At 37.5% G+C, this 18,328-nt stretch overlaps 1 protein-coding gene across 2 annotated transcripts in view; it reads left to right on the forward strand.

Moving 5' to 3' along the window:
* GTF3C1 (general transcription factor IIIC subunit 1) overlaps window positions 1–18,328 on the forward strand; it is a 47,622-nt gene that overhangs the window by 12,829 nt on the left and 16,465 nt on the right. Inside the window, exons 11-25 of one of the 2 annotated variants that reach the window (XM_035549225.2) lie at window positions 234–370; window positions 2,042–2,195; window positions 3,170–3,273; window positions 4,523–4,707; window positions 5,076–5,351; window positions 6,354–6,499; window positions 6,924–7,021; window positions 8,224–8,320; window positions 9,101–9,278; window positions 10,040–10,175; window positions 11,533–11,668; window positions 14,108–14,189; window positions 15,398–15,583; window positions 17,174–17,331; window positions 17,471–17,613. In XM_035549225.2, coding sequence (XP_035405118.1) covers window positions 234–370; window positions 2,042–2,195; window positions 3,170–3,273; window positions 4,523–4,707; window positions 5,076–5,351; window positions 6,354–6,499; window positions 6,924–7,021; window positions 8,224–8,320; window positions 9,101–9,278; window positions 10,040–10,175; window positions 11,533–11,668; window positions 14,108–14,189; window positions 15,398–15,583; window positions 17,174–17,331; window positions 17,471–17,613 — 2,216 coding nt within the window. Of the gene's footprint in view, window positions 1–230; window positions 371–2,041; window positions 2,196–3,169; window positions 3,274–4,522; window positions 4,708–5,075; window positions 5,352–6,353; window positions 6,500–6,923; window positions 7,022–8,223; window positions 8,321–9,100; window positions 9,279–10,039; window positions 10,176–11,532; window positions 11,669–14,107; window positions 14,190–15,397; window positions 15,584–17,173; window positions 17,332–17,470; window positions 17,614–18,328 lie in introns of both variants that reach the window. The other variant, XM_035549224.2, reaches the window with a different exon arrangement.

Below are 18,328 nucleotides of genomic sequence, written 5' to 3' on the forward strand. Positions count from 1 at the left end.
TTCACTGCTGTAAGAACAAGTGTGAGATGAAGTGTTTTTGAGAGACAGGATGTGTTGGCTTGGACTCAGCACTATGGTAATGCCACTACCAGCTTTCTAGGCCAAAACTCTCAAGTCAAACTTGGTCAGAACGTGGAATGGGCATAGTGCAACTGTGTGAAGAACCACTGTTAGGCTGAAGACCCTGAATAGTTCATATTAAATATCTTTTTGTCTATGTTGTGCACTAGCAGATATGTGACCAAAAGAAGGAAAAGCGTTCCAAAGCTACAGCAGTGGAGCGATCTCATGAAACTTACAGACTGCTAAAGCGCCGAAATCTCATCGTGGAAGCTGTCCGAAACCTCCGGCTAATTGAAAGCTTGTTCACGTGAGTCTGTCTAAAAAACAGTGTTGTGGGGGCCTGATGCACTGTGGTAGCATAGGCCCTGCTTCAGGAACCCTGTATGCTGTTGGCTTTTCGTCTCCCTAATAGCAGTGCTGTAATGATGGAGAGAATGCAGCAAGGAAGGGGGAGGGATTAGAATTATACTGAATCGTGAAAATTAGTCAGTTGTTTAGAAGCAATTATAGTTCTTCTCAGATAATTAAACAAGTGAAATTTTAAACAGTATATTCAGAGATCTCTGTTGATATTGATCATAGCTGACCAGAGATCAACTCTGAGATCTACCTATTTTCTCCTCTCAGTATGCCAGTGCCCGGAGCCACATAGTAAAGTACAGCACTTCCCTGTTTGAGGATTCTTTCATCTGCCTAAGTTTTGTATCTACTTGGTTTCAAAAATTGTTCTTGTGTTATTCTGTCATTGATTGTAGAGGCTCTTCATGTCACTCAGCCATCATTTGTCACTAGGATTTTAGTGGGATCTGGAAAGTTTGCTTTTCTTAGCTGTTTTATGTGGAATGGTTTTGTGTGTTCTCATGATTTATCCTGTCGGGACTAAAGATATTTCCCTGAATGATATAGCAGTCTTTCAGACTTCTGAGATCCACTTTCAAAGAGAAATGGCAATTCTGGTGTTATCCTTGAGTCCCAGCTTCCAAACTGGCAAGATTCTGTTGTGGCGGATTGGATTGCACCATCCATCTTCTCTTGTCAGTGCATAACATCCTGGCATGTAAAAATACACAGGGCTGCATGTTCTAGGAATTTAGTAAGAAATAATGACTTTATTCTCCTCTGGTTTGAGAATTTTGAAACTTCCTGTCTCCTAGTTCAACTGCAGAGTGTTGTGAAAGTAGAGCTTCATCTTGTGGCACCAGCCTCATTGCTGATTCATCTAGCCATGTCCAAGAGCAGACTTAGAAGATACTTCTATCCCCTATGCTCTATCCACTTTAGTGCTGCTCATAGGTTCCTCCCTTACTAGTGAAAGTTCTGCCCCTCTCCGGTGTCTGCCAGGGAAATTTGCTGGTTGTCACTATAGTTGTTAGTTGCCATTACGTGGTATTCTTTTGAAAGTTGAAGTCCATGTGTACATTCACTTTATTGTCTCATTTCTTAAATACCCTTCATTATCCTCTTGAAAATTCACTCTCCAGAAATAGGGCCTGGAGCATTTGTGAAGAAGTGTATGAAAATAGGCATAAAGAGAGCAGGGTGTGAACGTGCTCCTGCAGACTACTACAAGGGAAGAAATGAGCTTGCTTCAAGTAATAGGATGTGTATCTGCGTTGTGAGTGCATGTGTAGTTTCTGAGCTCTGAACACTGCAAAGTAACCTCTTTCTGCCTCAATCTTAATTGAACTCTCAAATGGAAATATAAACTGCACCCATCACGAAAAGCTGTAGGTTTTCTTTACCTTAGGGAGGCTGACATAAGAGCAGCAGTGTTCTCCTGAAAATGGTACACTTGATAACAGAGAAAATACAGCTGAAATTTAAGGCTAAGTTTCTAGTTATCTACAGCAAAAGGGAAAAATGAGCAGCAATTGCTGTAAGTAGGGAAAAATCCATTTGCCCCACTCCCTCAAGCAAACTGCTTAGGCAGTTTGGAGCATTTCTGGGCTAAAATGCAGGGTTTTTTTGCATCTTGTAGGCTTCAGAAAATGGTCATGGATCAAGAGAAGCAAGAAGGTGTCTCCACTAAATGTTGCAAAAAGTCTATCATCCGATTGGTCCAGAAGCTTTCACGAGAAGGACTCCTCAGACTCTATCGTACTACGGTCATCCAAGACGGCATTAGTAAAAAGGTGTCTGCTCAAACCCTGGCAACAGAAACGTCTTTTTTCACAACCTTCTGGTTTATCAAAATATTTTGGGCCTTTGTACTGAAATATAGGGAGGACTTTACTTTTTGTAGCAGAACCCTCAGTCGAGCTGCCTATAAATTACACGTCCCAAACTGAGCTACTGTGAAAACCAGGTTTCTGGTTACTTTCAATTATTGTACTGCAGATAATCGTGAAACCAAGGAATAGTCCCTAGATCAGTCTCTGAATCTCCCGTCTGAGAGGTTTTGTTGTTTGTCTCTCCCTGCACTGTCAGGCTACAGCACGATTCTATTTAATCTCATTTTGAAAGGAGGGAGTGTATGAGAAATGATAAGTTAGCTTCTGAATTGAGACTTATAGAATGTGATCTACCTTGTATTTTTAACAAAAATCCACTGTTACTGGGGTTTATGAAAGTAAAATGTCTGTAGCTTAAATGTTTGTAGTCTGTAGTTGTAAAGCTCACACTTGTCATTGTAACTCTAGTGTGAAATGTCAAAAGCAGGGAGAGAAACAATTCATTGAAAATCACCTTCTGCACAATTACTGTAGATTACACATGAAATCTTGCTAATCTGTATTGTGTGCATAATTTTAGCAATAATATCTATTAGTTTGGCTTTCCGAGGTACTGCTTTTCATTTATCCCTTTCAGCTTAATATTTGCAAGTTTGTGTTCTCCAAATATTTCAGATTTAAAAAAAAAAAAAAAGACGTTTGTGCAAATGACACTGAGTTTTTATTGGTATAGAGACCAAATAGCCTGGTGTCTTGCTTAGTATAAGCTAGTTGGTCTTTCACTCCAAAGGTGTTAATATTCTGTGAATTAATAAAACTTTATAGTGTTCATCCATTGTGGCTACTGACTAAATCTCTGATAATTTATGCAGCTGATTAAGAGTTGATATAAATACCATAAATACCTCTTGTTTATTTTCTTCTGCTTTTAACAGGTAGAGTTTGTTGTTCATCCTTCCGTGAGTCCTAATGATCCACTTGTAAAAAGTGCCATCGAGCAGGTGCGTTTCCGAATCTCCAATTCAAGCACAGCAAGCAGGCAAGTTTCAATGATGATCTGGTGGGGAATCTGGCTTATTATGTCTAGTACATGCAAAAGTATGCAGAGGAAATAAATGCAAATTAAGCAAAAGAAAAATTAGCCTCCTCTCTAACAGCAGAGAAATCAAAGCTCAAAGATGAAGTGAGGTGCTTAGTATCTTCCAAAGACAGGAAAGAGGAGGAATTGAATTCTGATCCCTTGAACTTTAAGCATCAGCTTCAAGGTCTTGACTTCTCCATGCTCGTTTTGCTTCTCATTTCAGTCACTGTCTTCACATGGTATCACACCCAGCTAGTTTAGAACAGCAGTAATTAAAGAGCTTTGCCAATTCACAGAGAATGAGGCTTACTTATGGGCAGCACTAAGCTTCTTAATTTTCTGTCTTTTGGTTAGTAGTGGGTTTGAGGCCAAGTTAGCTCTGTAATCTTGGTGCAATATTTAGAGGAAACTTAGGATTCTCTTTAGCTGCAGACAGAGAAATAATGGGAATTGTTGAGATGAATGAGTAAGAAATTCCCACTGTTTCTTTCAGGATTTAAGCATTTTTTTGCCTGTGAGGTGTGGGCAGATAAACAAATCATCACAGTGGGACTTTAGAGTGATGGCATTAACTTCTTAATTTGCTAAAGATTTGAAGTTCAACTTTTGGCACACTTACAAGCCTTAGCTTTTATAGAAGACTGGTTCACCCTTTACCTTAAAAACTTCTGCAAAGGAATTTTTTTTTAACTGTAAATGTAGTCTGAGATTGTCACCTAAGTGCAAGTCCACTGGGCAACAGAGAGCATAGGACTGAGGACTTAGGAGGTGAAGCAGAAAAAAGGAATATGATTGTGTAGCCTCATAATGAGATCAATTCCCAAAGATGGGGTTCTGTTCCCTTCTTTAGGAACTGCGCATGCATCCTCAAATGCAAATCACAAGCTTCCACCTGCACCTTATGTCTGAAAAGATTAATATAAGAAACAAATCCTATATCAGGAGAGAATAGGGTTGTGCATATTAAATTTCAATACCCAGCTTATCTTTTCAAAAAAAAGATCATAAAAGTACCTCTTTTTCCATCAAAATATTCAATATCATTTGATGGGAACAAGTGTTCAAGGCCATCGTCCTTTTGCAAAGAGACTTGCATTTCTTTTAATTACCAGTCCCCGTGATGCCATCTTTGTTCAACTTATAAGCAATCATAATGTTACTTGTTTTTACCAAAGTCTTGTATGGTTTCAATATGGTTTCAATACAGGGTTAAAATTCCGCAGACACCAACATCCCAGGACCATGCTGAAGAGGAAAACCTGGGGCAAGATGCAGTTTCTGAGTCAGGAGAAACACAAGAAAGTTCGTGTAAAGGTGAAAATAATAGTCGGACAGGAAAAAATGATGAAAAAATGGGCATAACAGAGCTAAAAAACTATCACCCTGTTACAGGTACATCCAACTTTTTTTTCTGTCATCTTTCACATTTCCATTTATTATTAATGATCACTTTCAGATGTTGGGCTCTCATAAGATATAAGTGGTTGTTTTTTTCTTATTTTATAGAAATGCCGTATATTAGAAGCAATCTCAGCTAGGGACTACTATCCAATGGTTTCTTAGCTTTTTTTTTAAATTGCAAACTGGAGTATTTCCATTCTCTACTTCTTCACTAATGTGTAACTTATATTTACCTTCAGTGGCCCACCTTTCCTCCCTTTTTTTTTCACATCAGTTTTGCAGAGATAGCTTTTTTTTTTTTTTTTTTCCTGTTTTAAACCACTTTTTATTTCTGTTTGATACTTTATCTTTCCTCCCAGTTCCAGGACTTGGGCGTTCTCTTGGCTTTCTTCCCAAAATGCCCCGTTTAAGAATGGTCCACATGTTCCTTTGGTATTTAATTTATGGACACCCTTTAAATGGAGCAGACCGAAAAGGAGGTAGTGATGGTGAGAAAAAAGGCAGCAAGCAAGGGCCAAATGTGAACACTGCTATCCTCGAAGCCCAGACAGACGGGAGCGTACACATTATTGAAGCTGTGACAAATCCTGAAATCTCTGCACGCGACACTGAAGTGGAGTTGTCTAATCAAACAGGTAAGAATTGGCACATCCTGGCTTTACTAGATGCTTTGCTATGGTTCAGTGTAATATTTCCATAACTGTTTGATAATATGATTTCAATGAAAACACACTAAGGTAGGAACACAAATGCTTGAAAAAAGTACTGAGAGATTCTTAATGGCTTGTTCTCAAATTGAAAAGAATATCAGATAAGACCTTTATTCTGAGCCCAATCATAATTAATATTTTTTCTTAATGTCTTAGATAATTAACCAAAATATGCTCAAATTGGGGATGATAAGTGGAAGGTTTGCTAGTAATTTGGAGAGCAGGATTTGAATTCCAAATTGTCTTGAGTAAATTGGAAGAAATGGTTTAGATTTAATCTTATTAGGGATAGGTCTGCACCGAAGCCATAGTTGCATAACTAGTGCTTAAAATAAATGACGTAATGTTGCCACCTTCTATTTCTTATACAAAAAAGTTGTACTAAGGGGGACAGAATGCATATCTCCCAAAATGAAGACAATGTTATAGTTCATTGATCAACTGTTCTCCATGCTACTGGGTGTAGAAAAAGAATTGGATTGGATATCCATATTTATTTATTTTTTTAAATATAGTTTAAGGATAGTTAAGTCTTCGAGCAGATTATCTTGGTGAAAAAAAAAAAGTCTTATGGGGGTAGTGTAAGTAACATCTTCACACTTCAGAACATGGGAATTTGTTACATTTGTAGCTTTCAGACATCCTCTAAAATGTCTGTGTAAGCAAAGGAAGAAGAGCAAACTTATTGTAATAGGTTTAAATATGCTTTTCAAGTGTCCTCACCAGCACTGAAAAATGTAAGCGTCCACTTCAAAAAAGGCTGAAAGTCAGCAAGATAAGTAATTTTCAGGTCATGTTAGATTTTCAGGCATCCAAACGATGAACTGCCAGATATGTTCTGCTTGAACACTCGCAGTAAAATGACTAGTGTAAGTATTGAGTTTGTCCTGTCTTAATCTGAATCTAAGCCAGTTATCTTGTTCCTAGTGTATGTGGATGATACGTCATGGATGCGCTATGTCCCTCCTCTGCCAGTTCACAGAGAGTTTGGATTTGGATGGGCTCTTGTTAGTGACATTCTTCTCTGTTTGCCTCTCTCACTCTTTGTTCAAATAGTGCAAGTGAGCTACAAGGTATAGTGCTTTTTTAATTATTATTATTACTTCATATTTGGTTTAATTTAAAGTCTGATAATTCAACTGGACTTATAAGCAGTAACAAATACCACCTTAGTCTTTTTTAACAAAACTAGCCATTAGAGAGTAGAAACTTTATTTCATCATAGTTTCTTGTACAGAAAAGCTAGTTGCATGTACAGCCACGCTGAGAAAAATGTATAGCCCTATAATACTGCAAATTATAAAGCTTATATTTTGCAAAGAGCTTTTTATAATCTCAGTGAATCTCCTGCCTGATTAACACGATTAATGTTTAACCATTTTACAAAAGCAATAACTTTTGCTTAAAAATATTTCAGTAGACAGTAGTAATACCAAAGCTCAGTACTTTAAAGGGCAGTTATATTTCACGTTTTGATTAACTTATAAATAATTCTAGGTGGATGGTCTGGAAGATTTTTTAAATGATCCACTACAAAAGCACACACTGATCAGATTTCTTCCAAGGTCAGTCCGACAGCAGCTGCTCTACAAAAGGTAAGTAGATGAGTCAAAGTAAATGGCTCTAGGGAGGAAACAAAAGTGGCTGACTGTTTTCTCAGTTATTTTCTGTTTGTGTCAAAGAGAACTTTGTTACTGAAGACAAGGATCATCAATCTTGTAAGGGTAGTGTGCCAAACTGTATTTTTCTCTCCCAAATAGAAGGTAATAAGAAACTAATAAATGATATTCATGCATGCTGTCGGGCAGCGTTTGAGAACTGGGAGGCTCTGTCCTTCATAACTCATCAGCAGGATGTTACTTTTGTTCAAAACACGCTCCTGGCTGCTGCTAAATTCAAAATTTAATAGAGTCTAAATGATGCTGTCCTTCATAAATCTTTCAGGAGGTGACACATTACCTAACTCCTGCCTCTCATACATAACATTCAGTTTCTGTGTATGTGCTCACACTGGCATGTCTGCCATTGTTTGCCATTCCTCATCTAGAAGGTTTAGAAATCGAGATTGGACTGAAGGTATAAAATGCAAAAAAAAAAAAAAAAAATAAATAAAAAAAATGGTATAAATTCCCATGTAATTGCACAGAAAAACTTAGATCTTAATGAAGGTAAATGTGAGCAAAGCTGGATTTTTCACAAACTCTCTCTCTGTCTCAGAAGTGTCATCTCAAAAGCTTCCTGAAACTTCAAGAGTTTTGCCATTGAAGTAGATAAACATCATGAGAAATTATGCACTTTTTGCTATGCCAAGCTCTGAAAGCAGTTTGTTGGAGCAGGTAGTTCTGAACCTTACAACTTTAAAGAACTGGACAAGGATCCTTATAGTTGTATGGACACGTGAAGGTTTATCAGCCCATATTTAGTAGTCATGTTTTGTTACGTATGTCTTCTCATAATAAGAAATTGTCTGCAGATCTGCTGGTGTTCTGACCTTGTTCAACTCTTTTGTACATAAAGTATTTTTAGCTAATTATGTTCTTTGCTAGCAAAATTTTGTTAATAATTAGCTAAAATATTATGTTTGTGATTTGAGGAAAGAAACGTTGCAGCTTTGGGATTTTAGTTATTTTCTATGGACTAACAAGTCAGACACTTGAGAAATTCTAAAACCCAATATTTAAAAAAAAGCAGCTGGTTTTCTGAAACTTCAGGTTGCTGTATGAAAATGGCATGTTTTCTGGTATCGTTGTTTCTGCTTTTGTGAACGCTAATTGTATTGTTTCTAACATTACTGCAGGAGGTACATCTTTTCAGTGGTAGAAAACCTTCAAAGATTGTGTTATATGGGACTGATACAATTTGGTCCAACAGAGAAATTTCAAGACAAAGACCAGGTAATTCTTTGAAAACTTAACCATTGTTCTTCTTGTTGTTTGTTCCAGTGATACAAATGCAAATCTGGGGGGGTTGTAATTACCTTAAGTAGTTTAATAAAATACTGATGTTGCAGACATATGCAAACCTCCTGTTCCAGCTGTCATATAGTAAGTTATTTTTCTCTGGATTTTTTGCCTTTCTCTGGAAAGAGAGTACTCAAGTGTATAATGCTGGAAGTTGCACACAATAATGACCTGTGTGTTTGCAGACTTTGTGAAAAATGAGTATGCCATATACTCATTTATTAAGGTGTTAGGCTTTGGATGTCTAACAGACAGAATTAAGTCACTAATCATAATAAAATAGAGACATTCTTACACAACTTTTTGTAAATTGAGAGCACATGCAAAGGAGAAGGCAGCAACAGCAACATATACTTTACGAGTAGAAGATAGATAACTAGGCCCCTAAAGAGGGGCCTAATCTTGAACGAGAGCTTGTAGGAAGTAGTCATTCTCTGTGGAAACTTGGAATAGTCCTATGCACAAGTTGGGGAAAGAAACTGTTCTAAATCTGAAAATTAAATTTCTGCATCACTGGCAAAGGAAGTTTGGGAATACAATGCAACATGGTGGATGTTGGTGTCTCTAAGCAATATTTGGCTTATATACTGGCTCAAAACAGCAAAGACTGAGAAAATGCTAATCATTCCTAAAATAGATTAGATTTTGTGTCTTGTAAATTATGCAATTTCAATGATTTCTTTCTACCAGCCTGAAACGTACTATATTTGACAGGTGTTTGTGTATATGAAGAGAAATGCTGTGATTGTAGATACCACTATCTGTGACCCCCACTATAACTTGGCACAAAGTAGCCGCCCATTTGAGAGGCGCTTATATGTTCTGAATACCATGCAGGATGTGGAAAACTTCTGGTTTGATTTGCAGTGTGTCTGCCTTAATACACCATTGGGTATGGTATAATTGTATGTTCTTATCACCTTTACTGTTCATTCTGTTAATACCATAATTCCTCCCTTTCCTAAAACTTGAGGCAAGCTCTGTGTATGTAATTGCTCGCCTTTTGTTCTGTTGGCTGGTCTCCTTATGCATGGAAAAAAAAAAAAAAAAAAACTAGGAGTTTTGTCCTTGTAATTATGTGAAGTTTAGATCTAAGAAACAGAACTATATATTTGACGTTTTCAGAACTGTATTAAAGGAAAAATCCTTTCTGTCCCATTAGAAGTATCAATATGTGTAATAGCCCTGGTAGATTTCAATCCAGCTATGAAAAAAACCTCTTTGAGAATACTTTGAGAATAGTTACTAGTATATTTTTGTCATAGTCCTCTCAATTCAAGCAGATCTCTCTTCCTTAAAAACATGTTGTTAAACTTTCCAACAGATAGCCCCGGTTAGCTGAGAAGTGGAATTTAAAGGATTTTTGCACCCCATTTTTTTTGAGTTTATTTTTTTCGTTTGGTCCTTTTGTATTTTTAAGTAGGATATACAGCTGCAACAAGTATACATTTAAGAAAAAAAATGAGAAAAGTTTGCTACTGAAAGCCCAAACAAAACTATTCTGTATTTCTGTAATTAGTCAGATAGGTAAAAGAATCTATTTAGTACTGTTTGGTAAGTCAGTGAGAGCAGTAGTTTCCCATAGCAGGGTAGATTGAAATGAGTTGAAGTCTAACTTCTCAACCTGATGGTCAAAACCATTTGTATGTCTAGGAGTTGTCCGCTATCCTCGTTCAAAGAGAACTAATCTTCAAGGGGAGGAGACTGCACTAGATGTAGAAATGGAACAAGAATCAGCAGTGGATAAACACAATCTGGAACGAAAATGTGCGATGTTGGAATATACCACGTATGTCTGCTTCATGCTTGTTTTGTGGAATGAATTGAGTGGGTAAAAAGAACTGTTCTGGTTTTGAGAATGTCACTCAATAGCAAATGCAGTGAAGGCGAGCATTTCATGGTTGGTTTTTGTTTTGTTTTGTTTTTGTTTTTAATTCAGAACCTTTCTGATTAAGAAGAAGCATAGTTATGTATCAATTCTACAAGCACCTTGCCTATCAAGTGGGTATTTATTCTAGCAGAATGGGAAAACCAGGTTCAGATTTCCTTCCAAAGTAGTACAGATGTGTGGTGCAAGAGTCTTGGGGAAAGTGAAACTGAGAAGGAAGGAATGCTTCATAAGTACAGTTAACACAAGGGAAAAAATTAAGGACTGTCCTGTGCTTTATAGCACGGCACCTCAAGTACCACACAGCTTCAGAAGCTCTCAAGTATCATATTCTGAATTCTGTCCTTTCTGTGTTGCAGTTTCTTACATATTGCTTGCAGATCAATTCCCAATGTGGTATTTGTACACTGGTGAAATACAGAAGCCTGAAATACATCTTCTGCCTAATCACAGCCAGGATACTGTGACAGCCTTGCAGAATAGCAGTTATACTTTTTATACTGTTGTGCACTATGGTTTAGTTTTGTTGTCAATACTCTATTCTGTTTTATTAAACAGTGTTTAAAGTTATTTTCAGTATTACTGATAGATACACAAAGTTATCTAAAAATAAATAAATAATGGAGTATTTGAGGAAACCAAATTCCAGTTTCTGGTTTTGTTTTTCCTTCCAGAGAGAGAATCTCACATGCATTGTTTTTTTTGATGTTGTTGTTTTGTTTTGTTTTTATTTTATTTTTTTTTTTTTTTGCTATTTGTATGTGTATTTAAACAAGGTTTTAATGTATTTTGTTAGCTGGAGAGATCAGTCCTTGACAGTCAGTGTGAAAAATGTAGGGTTTATGGTGGCCTTTAGTTCCCATGGAAAACTTTCTCCACAGTTGCCGTGAGAAAGTTTCTCATCTGAGCAAGTATTTTCTCTAGTTCTGTTGTAGGAATAATAATGAGAACAGTGTTTAACATGATCATTGGAACTTAATTAACAATAATGAAGTTGCTTTGGGTATAAGCTTAAAACTGAAAGCTTGGTCATTAAATATCTGGCACTACAACTTAATGGAAGAGCCTTGTTGTTACTCTGCGTCTGCATCAGGGTTAAGGAAGGGAGTTCCTCTTTTTCTCTTTGTCTTTCCCAGCTCTATCTAAATTGGGAGGGTAAGGGGAGTGTTCTGCACATTGCACACATGTAACTTAGGGATTGCTTTCTCAGCTGCTTTTATAAAATAATAAATGTACATTTTTTCACTCTTTCTCTTAGAGGCAGCCGAGAAGTGGTTGACAATGGAACGATCCCTGGGGATGGGTTAGGTGCTGCAGGTCTGGATTCCAGCTTTTATGGGCATTTAAAGCGCAATTGGATCTGGACAAGCTACATCATCAATAAGACTAGCAAGGTGAGTATCTTTAAACTTGTATAAAGTGATGACTTGTGAAGATTTTTGTATTCTTAAGGATTGAGGTACTGACTGCAAAATGTTGCTGCTTGCATGCTTTCTCAATCCTATGTCTTACTAAGGCTTTGCATCACTGGAAAGAAAGGAATGGCAAATGTAGTAAATCTTGGTACTGAAGTGAATCAAAGAGTTGGACATAAATTTTATTGGAACTGAATTGGATAGTACATTCGACCAAAGGAGAAGTACTTTAAGCAAGAAACTTAGATTCCTTAGTGGTGCTTCATATTGTCAGATGAAAACTGAAACACCTAGAATAAGGAAATGCACAAAGTTTAAAAAAAAAAATAAAAAATAAAAAAAATCATAAAATTGTAGAATGGTATGGGTTGGAAGGGACCTTTAAAGATCATCTAGATACAACCCGACATCCATGGGCAGGGACGCCTCCCACTAGATCAGGTTGTTCAGAGCTACATCCAATCCTTGAACACGTCCAAGGATGGGGCATCCACAGCTTCTGTAGGTAACCTGTTCCAGTATCTAAGCACCCTTACAGTAAAGATTTTCTTCCTTATATCTAATCTAAATCTAACTCTTCCTTCTTTCAGTTTAAAACTATTACCTCTTGTCCTGTCACTACACACCCTGGTAAAGAGTCTCTCCCTGTCTTTCTTGTAGGAGCCCTTTAAGTATTGGAAGGCTGCAGTAAGGTCTCCCTGGAGCCTTCTCTTCTCCAGGCTGAACAACCCCAACTTTCTCAGTCTCTCTTCACTGGAGAGGAGCTCCAGCCCTCTGATCATTCTTGTGGCCTCTGCTGGACCTCCTCTCTAACAGATCCCTGTCTCTTGTGCTGGGGCCGCAGAGCTGAACGCAGGGCTCCAGGTGGGGTCTCATGAGAGGACAGTAGATGGGGAGAATCCCCTCCCTTGCACTGCTGGCCACCGTACTTTTGACGTGGCCCAGGATACAGGTGGCTTTCTGGGTTGCAAGTGCATGTTGCTAGCTCATGTCAAGTTTTTTCATCTACCAGTACCCCCACATCCTTTTCTGCAGGGCAGCTCTCTACCCATTCATCGCCCAGTCTGTACTGATGTTTGGGATTGCCTCGACCCAGGTGCAGGACCTCGCACTTGGCCTTGTTGAACTTCATGAGGTTTGCACAGGCCCACCTCTCAAGCCTGTCAGGGTCCCTCTGAGATGTCTTACCATTTTCATCTAGCATTAGTTTGTATAATTATTTTTTGTACCCATGTAAATCTTTAGTATCTACAACCTCATGTAGCAGAGTTTCAAAGCCCCACTATTATGTGTCACTCCTTTTAATGGCCCTAAGCTCCCCTAATAATTGTAGTAAGAGAAGCTGTGAAAAGTGTTATTCTCTGTTACCCTTTCTATTTCACTTGTGATTTTGTGAGTATCTCTGTTTCCTATTAGCATCTCATTTTAAAAACTGGCATCTGCTAGATTACTTAACTATTGCTAGCATAGAACCTGTTCTGTCTTTATTCCTTCTTATTGCCATTTTTTTAAGCTCTTCTAGTTCTTCTGTATCCCTTTTAAGGTGGAAATGGAATCACATAGTTTGTTCAAGCTGTGGCCATTGTTGGGTTTTTATATCTGCATTGTGTTGCTCTCCTTTCCTAAGAATTCTTAATGTTTTATTGGCTTTTTGACCATTACCAACTATTGAACAGGTGCTTTCACAGAACTGGCCATAATTACGCTATTGTAAGTAGTGGTCAAATTTGAGCCTATCAGCATATATGTAAAATTAAAGTTGCTTGTTTTTTTCCCTCAGGCAAGATCATTTTGCTTTCATTTGCTGTTCTGTCACCTAGTTGTTCAGCATTAACAGAACCTCCTGCAGTTCTTCAGTCTGGGCTCTCTGCTGTTCTTCTCTAACCAACTTCTGTTGACAATGAATTCCAGACAGGATAAACGAGTTTTGTTGGGAATGGAATAACTTTTAATATGTTGCAATAAGTTTGGGCTCAGATTTAAGATGGGTAGAATACAGTGTAGAAGGCATCTGCCCATGTCTGTGTTTGCATTTTGGTTTTGTGCTTTTTAGAATTTCCTATGGAATGTAAAACACTTCAAAAAACCAATTTGTTACAGGAATTTCTACTCAACCTCTGTTAGCAATGAAAGAATCAAGTATTTCCTTTCCAGTTACGACTTCTTAAACTTGAAGGGAATTGATGAAATTCTAACTTTAATAATCTAGTGGTCATGTCAGTATAATTTAAGAAAAGCTTAACAGCCATTCAAATACGTAGTAGTAATAAGATAAATGAATTCTTCATTGTAGCTAGGGACCTTCCTGTTGTTCATACTGAAAGCTTATTTCTGACACTACTCAAAGGATATCCTTATTGTAACGTTAAAAGTGGTGCACTCCTTCTGCATATCACTTGTTTGAAAATTCTGTTCTAGGAAAATACAGTTTCTGAAAACGGACTGACAATGAGACTCCAAACCTTCTTAACAAAACACCCTCTTCCACTTAGTACTGGAGGTAAGGTGATGGTGCTGGTGGGGGCTGTGACTGTTTTATGGCTGGTACTGTCTTTGTCAAATCCCATATTGATTACATGGGTTAATCTTGTACCTGACCTAGGATGCTTCTGAGGCATTGTAATTGAAAAGTAAATAATCTCCTTTCCTATTTGTTGGATATCTGGAGCAATATTTTTTATCCTTTTTAATTTCTGATGTGCAGTTTGCAAAAAGTCCAGAAGTACCCAGTGTCTCTTACGACTAGGATGTTAGGTCCCCTATCTTTCTAACAAGGCCATAGTAGTATCAGAGGTCTGGTTTACACCAATGTAGTGTAGAATACCAACCTTATTTTCTAAGGCAATTTGTGAGTGATGTTTTTTCTGTCTTTCGGTGGTTTGCCACTTGTTTAATTGGATCCAAACTTTACCTTTTGATCTTTCCTAAAAGTGGGAAACTTCTTGCTGCTTTGTTGTTTGTTTGTTTTTTTTTTTTTTTTGTTAAGGGTGTTCATACTCTTGTACTTTAACTGCATGTTAGGCTGTAGTTGCTCTGCAGTGAAGTTGTTCTGTATACTTTATATGTAGATACGGCTAGGTAAAGGCGTCCGTTTGCAAACGGTCTTATTGCACCTTCAGACTTCTGGTTTTCTTCATCCCTAGCCTGTTTTGTAGCATCTAGATGACTTTAAGGTTAAAGGCCTTGTTACAAATAATTCATTCTGCATCTTTATAAACTCAATTTGATAAATTAAAAGGAGCTTGCCTTTTACATAACTATTAAATTGAGAAGAACATGCAACATTAAACACTTGTAATGCTGAAACTGTTAAACCATTTTTGCCAAGTCTAGCTTGATTTAAATTCCTAAGTTATAAAAAGCTCACTGTAATGAATCCTCATTAAGGCGCTGTTAAAATTGCGTAGCCTAGCATCTAAGTTAAGGCAGAGGAAGTGCTTCATGTTGAACATAAAACCTCAGTTCAGTTTCCTTGTGTTTTTGCACTGTACTTTAGACTTAATAATTACTTAATAATTCCAAATTTATGTAGGATTTTATTCTGTGTAAGCTGCTGAGAAGTGGCATGAAATGCCACACTGACCAACAAAAGGCAAGTTGGAGAGACCTTCTCCCTTAATACACTGAAACTGGCATTTGCTTTTTGTATCTTAATATTGTAGAATATAATTGCTATAAAGATCCATTTCTGTAAACGTGTCATTTTAGGTAACAAAATTAATATTTTGGGAGAGGCAAAGGCAGGATCTAAGTCTCTTGTCCAAAAGGAGGAATGTATTGAAATAAGTAAAGAAGCAACCCAGGATCGAACCAAACGAGTGAGAGGTGGAAAAAGCCAAAAGAGGAAGAGGCTTAAGAAGGATACTGGGAAGGCAATAAAGAAGAAAAAGAAAGGTAAGTAACTAGCACACATCAGGAAAAAGAAGCATTCTTTTTAATGCATATACCTACTGTAGTTTGCTTTAGAGAAGCTGATGTGACTGACACAGTGTGGGAAATGGAATGTTACTAGTCATCTTGTTGGGTTGCCTCTTTTGGTGAAAAAGTTCAGATGTTCTGGGGCTGTATTCCAGCTCTGGTGGAAAACAGGAGCATGCTGCAGCTGTTACCTGTGTGTCCATCATGGTTGTACTACTGTATAAACAAAAGAAATTCAAATTGTGCCTGGGCCAGATCAACTCATTGCAATTCACCATTACCTTTTTGATAGCTGGCTTAGAGCATCAGACCATGAAGAATCTGTAGGTAGTCAGTTTTCTATCTAAAGTGCTTGTTTGCTCATTCCTGAGCAAGGTATTAATGCATTTTACTTCCTCAACTGCTGTCACCTAGTTCCTTCTGTTTTTGTGCTTTCATTCTCAAAAGCTCAACTTTGGAAGTTGTTCCTGGCCCCATAATCCTCCTCATCCCCTGAGGGTTTCACATCCAGACAGATAAACTTTCTATAATCCACTGCATGTTTGTGCATATCTAGACTGCTCCTTTTTGTGTCTGAGGTAGTATGAGTATGTGACAAGTTCCCCTGATACAGTCAGTCTTCTGCTTTTGAATGACAGAAACAGAGCTGACAAAGCAGCACAAAAGGAAAGAAACAAAGCATTAAGATTGTAGTTAACAAAATTTCTTCCTATCAGACTTTATCTCTTACTTTAATCTTCACAAGGATAAGATAATAAATCAAACAGCAACAGTAGAGAAACATCTGTTGTCTTCTGAATTGGCTGAGTAGCTATTGGTGGGAACTAAAACCTAGTTGCTTGCTTTTCACACTAGCCACAGTGAGCACCTTTTCCTTCTTGAAAATTTTTGCTGCGTTGTGCTTTTACTCACGACAAACGTTGGTTTGAACTTCTTAAATATAAAATACAGTTGTAATGTTTCAGGCTTGCTCCTCGGATATCTTTCAAAGGCAAGCTGCTCTGTTTCCTATTCTCATGCAGCACTTAGTCCCAAGAAAAATTCAGTGTAAATTAAAACAATGACATTTGAGGAAAAAAGATAACCGTTCTTCTGTTGAAAGTGCCTGCTTGGTGTTACAGCATTTTTCAAGTTGTACATTATAACCATTTACCATGCATACACCTGGTTGAATGCATAGTCTCTAGTGTTTTCAGTTTTTCTACAGATTAAATAATCATTAAAATACATTTGACACATCTGATGCTTCACTGTTGGTTACATTGCACTTCTCTTGCTGTGTGTCATAGTGAATAGCCTGGCTGTACTACATCTTACGGAAACATAATACTGGAAAGAACTTGAGTTACGTCCAGTCAAATTCTGTTTGTGGATTTTTTAACCCAGTTTTTCATTGATTTAAGCCATGTTTTCCAAAGCAAGGACAGTGTATTTAGCCCACTAAGTCTCTAATTTGGGCTTTTGCTCCTTAAAGTTGCACATTGGCATTTATAATGTTTGTGATAAGAGTTTGAATTCATCATAATATGTAGTGCTGAGATAATTGTCTTTTTCTGGATTTGTTAGAAGAAACTTCTGTAGAGAAAAGCAAAAGGCTCCGCTACCATGACGAAGCTGACCAGAGTGCCCTGCAGAGAATGACACGTCTGCGTGTCACCTGGACAGTGCAAGAAGACAGCTTGCTTATGCTGTGCCGAATTGCTAGTCATGTGCTAAATGCAAAGGTATTTAATAGGACCTCTATTTAATGGGTCTGTGTATTGAACACACATTTCATTGGTCCTAGGAGTTCTTCCTGGTTCTAAACATCATTTGTGTACATAAAAGCTGAAGTTTAACTCTGAATGTTTTTGTTCTTCGTAGGTAAAAGGACCCTTTGTTCCATGGCAAGTAGTTCGGGATATCATGCATGCCAGTTTTGAGGAGTCCCTTGATAAAACTTCTCATTCTGTTGGACGAAGAGCTCGTTACATTGTCAGAAATCCCCAGACCTACCTTAATTACAAGTAAGAAGGTTTCTGTCTGTGTTCTAGGTATAAGCTGAATTCTGAAACTAAGGGATATGCTCCTCCCATGTTTGTCTTGTTTCATGGGAATATAAATTTCCAATTTTCTGCACCCTAGTGCTATCAAATCTGCCTCTTCAGTGGGAAAGACATATCAATGGCGTAAAGAATAGCACAAGAAATATGTTGGTATGTAAATCAGTAGTGCACCTGCATCTTAAAAGTGCTGTACACTTCTGATGTTAGCTGGTATTCTGTCCACGTATTCTTCTTTTCCTCATAACTTCAAAAGAAGATACGGTACATTTGAAAAGTTAGAGGTGAGTGCAAAGTATAATTAGGGATGGAAACAGATACTATAAAAGGATTTGCGCGCCTGGAAAAGAGGGAAAGAGAACTGAGGGGAGATGTCAAATGATTTTTATGGTTCTCTAACATGTTTATGCTATTAAGAAGGAACAATTACTTAACCAGTATAAGAACTGAAGACATTGCATAAAGATTGTAGCCAGTAGTTTAAAATAATGGTGGTTTTTGATACAACACACAATTGAGCTTAGAACTCCTTGACACAGGATGCTTTAGATAATAAAGTTTACATGGATTCAGAAAGTAACTAGATAAATTAGTGAAAGAAAAATCCACTGAAGAGTATTAAAGATATTATAAACATAAAGACATTGTAGTGGATCAGGAATTTCCCTTTCAAGCAAAT

This window comes from Cygnus atratus, chromosome 15 (genome assembly GCF_013377495.2).
Source record: "Cygnus atratus isolate AKBS03 ecotype Queensland, Australia chromosome 15, CAtr_DNAZoo_HiC_assembly, whole genome shotgun sequence".
NCBI classification, from domain to species: domain Eukaryota; kingdom Metazoa; phylum Chordata; class Aves; order Anseriformes; family Anatidae; genus Cygnus; species Cygnus atratus.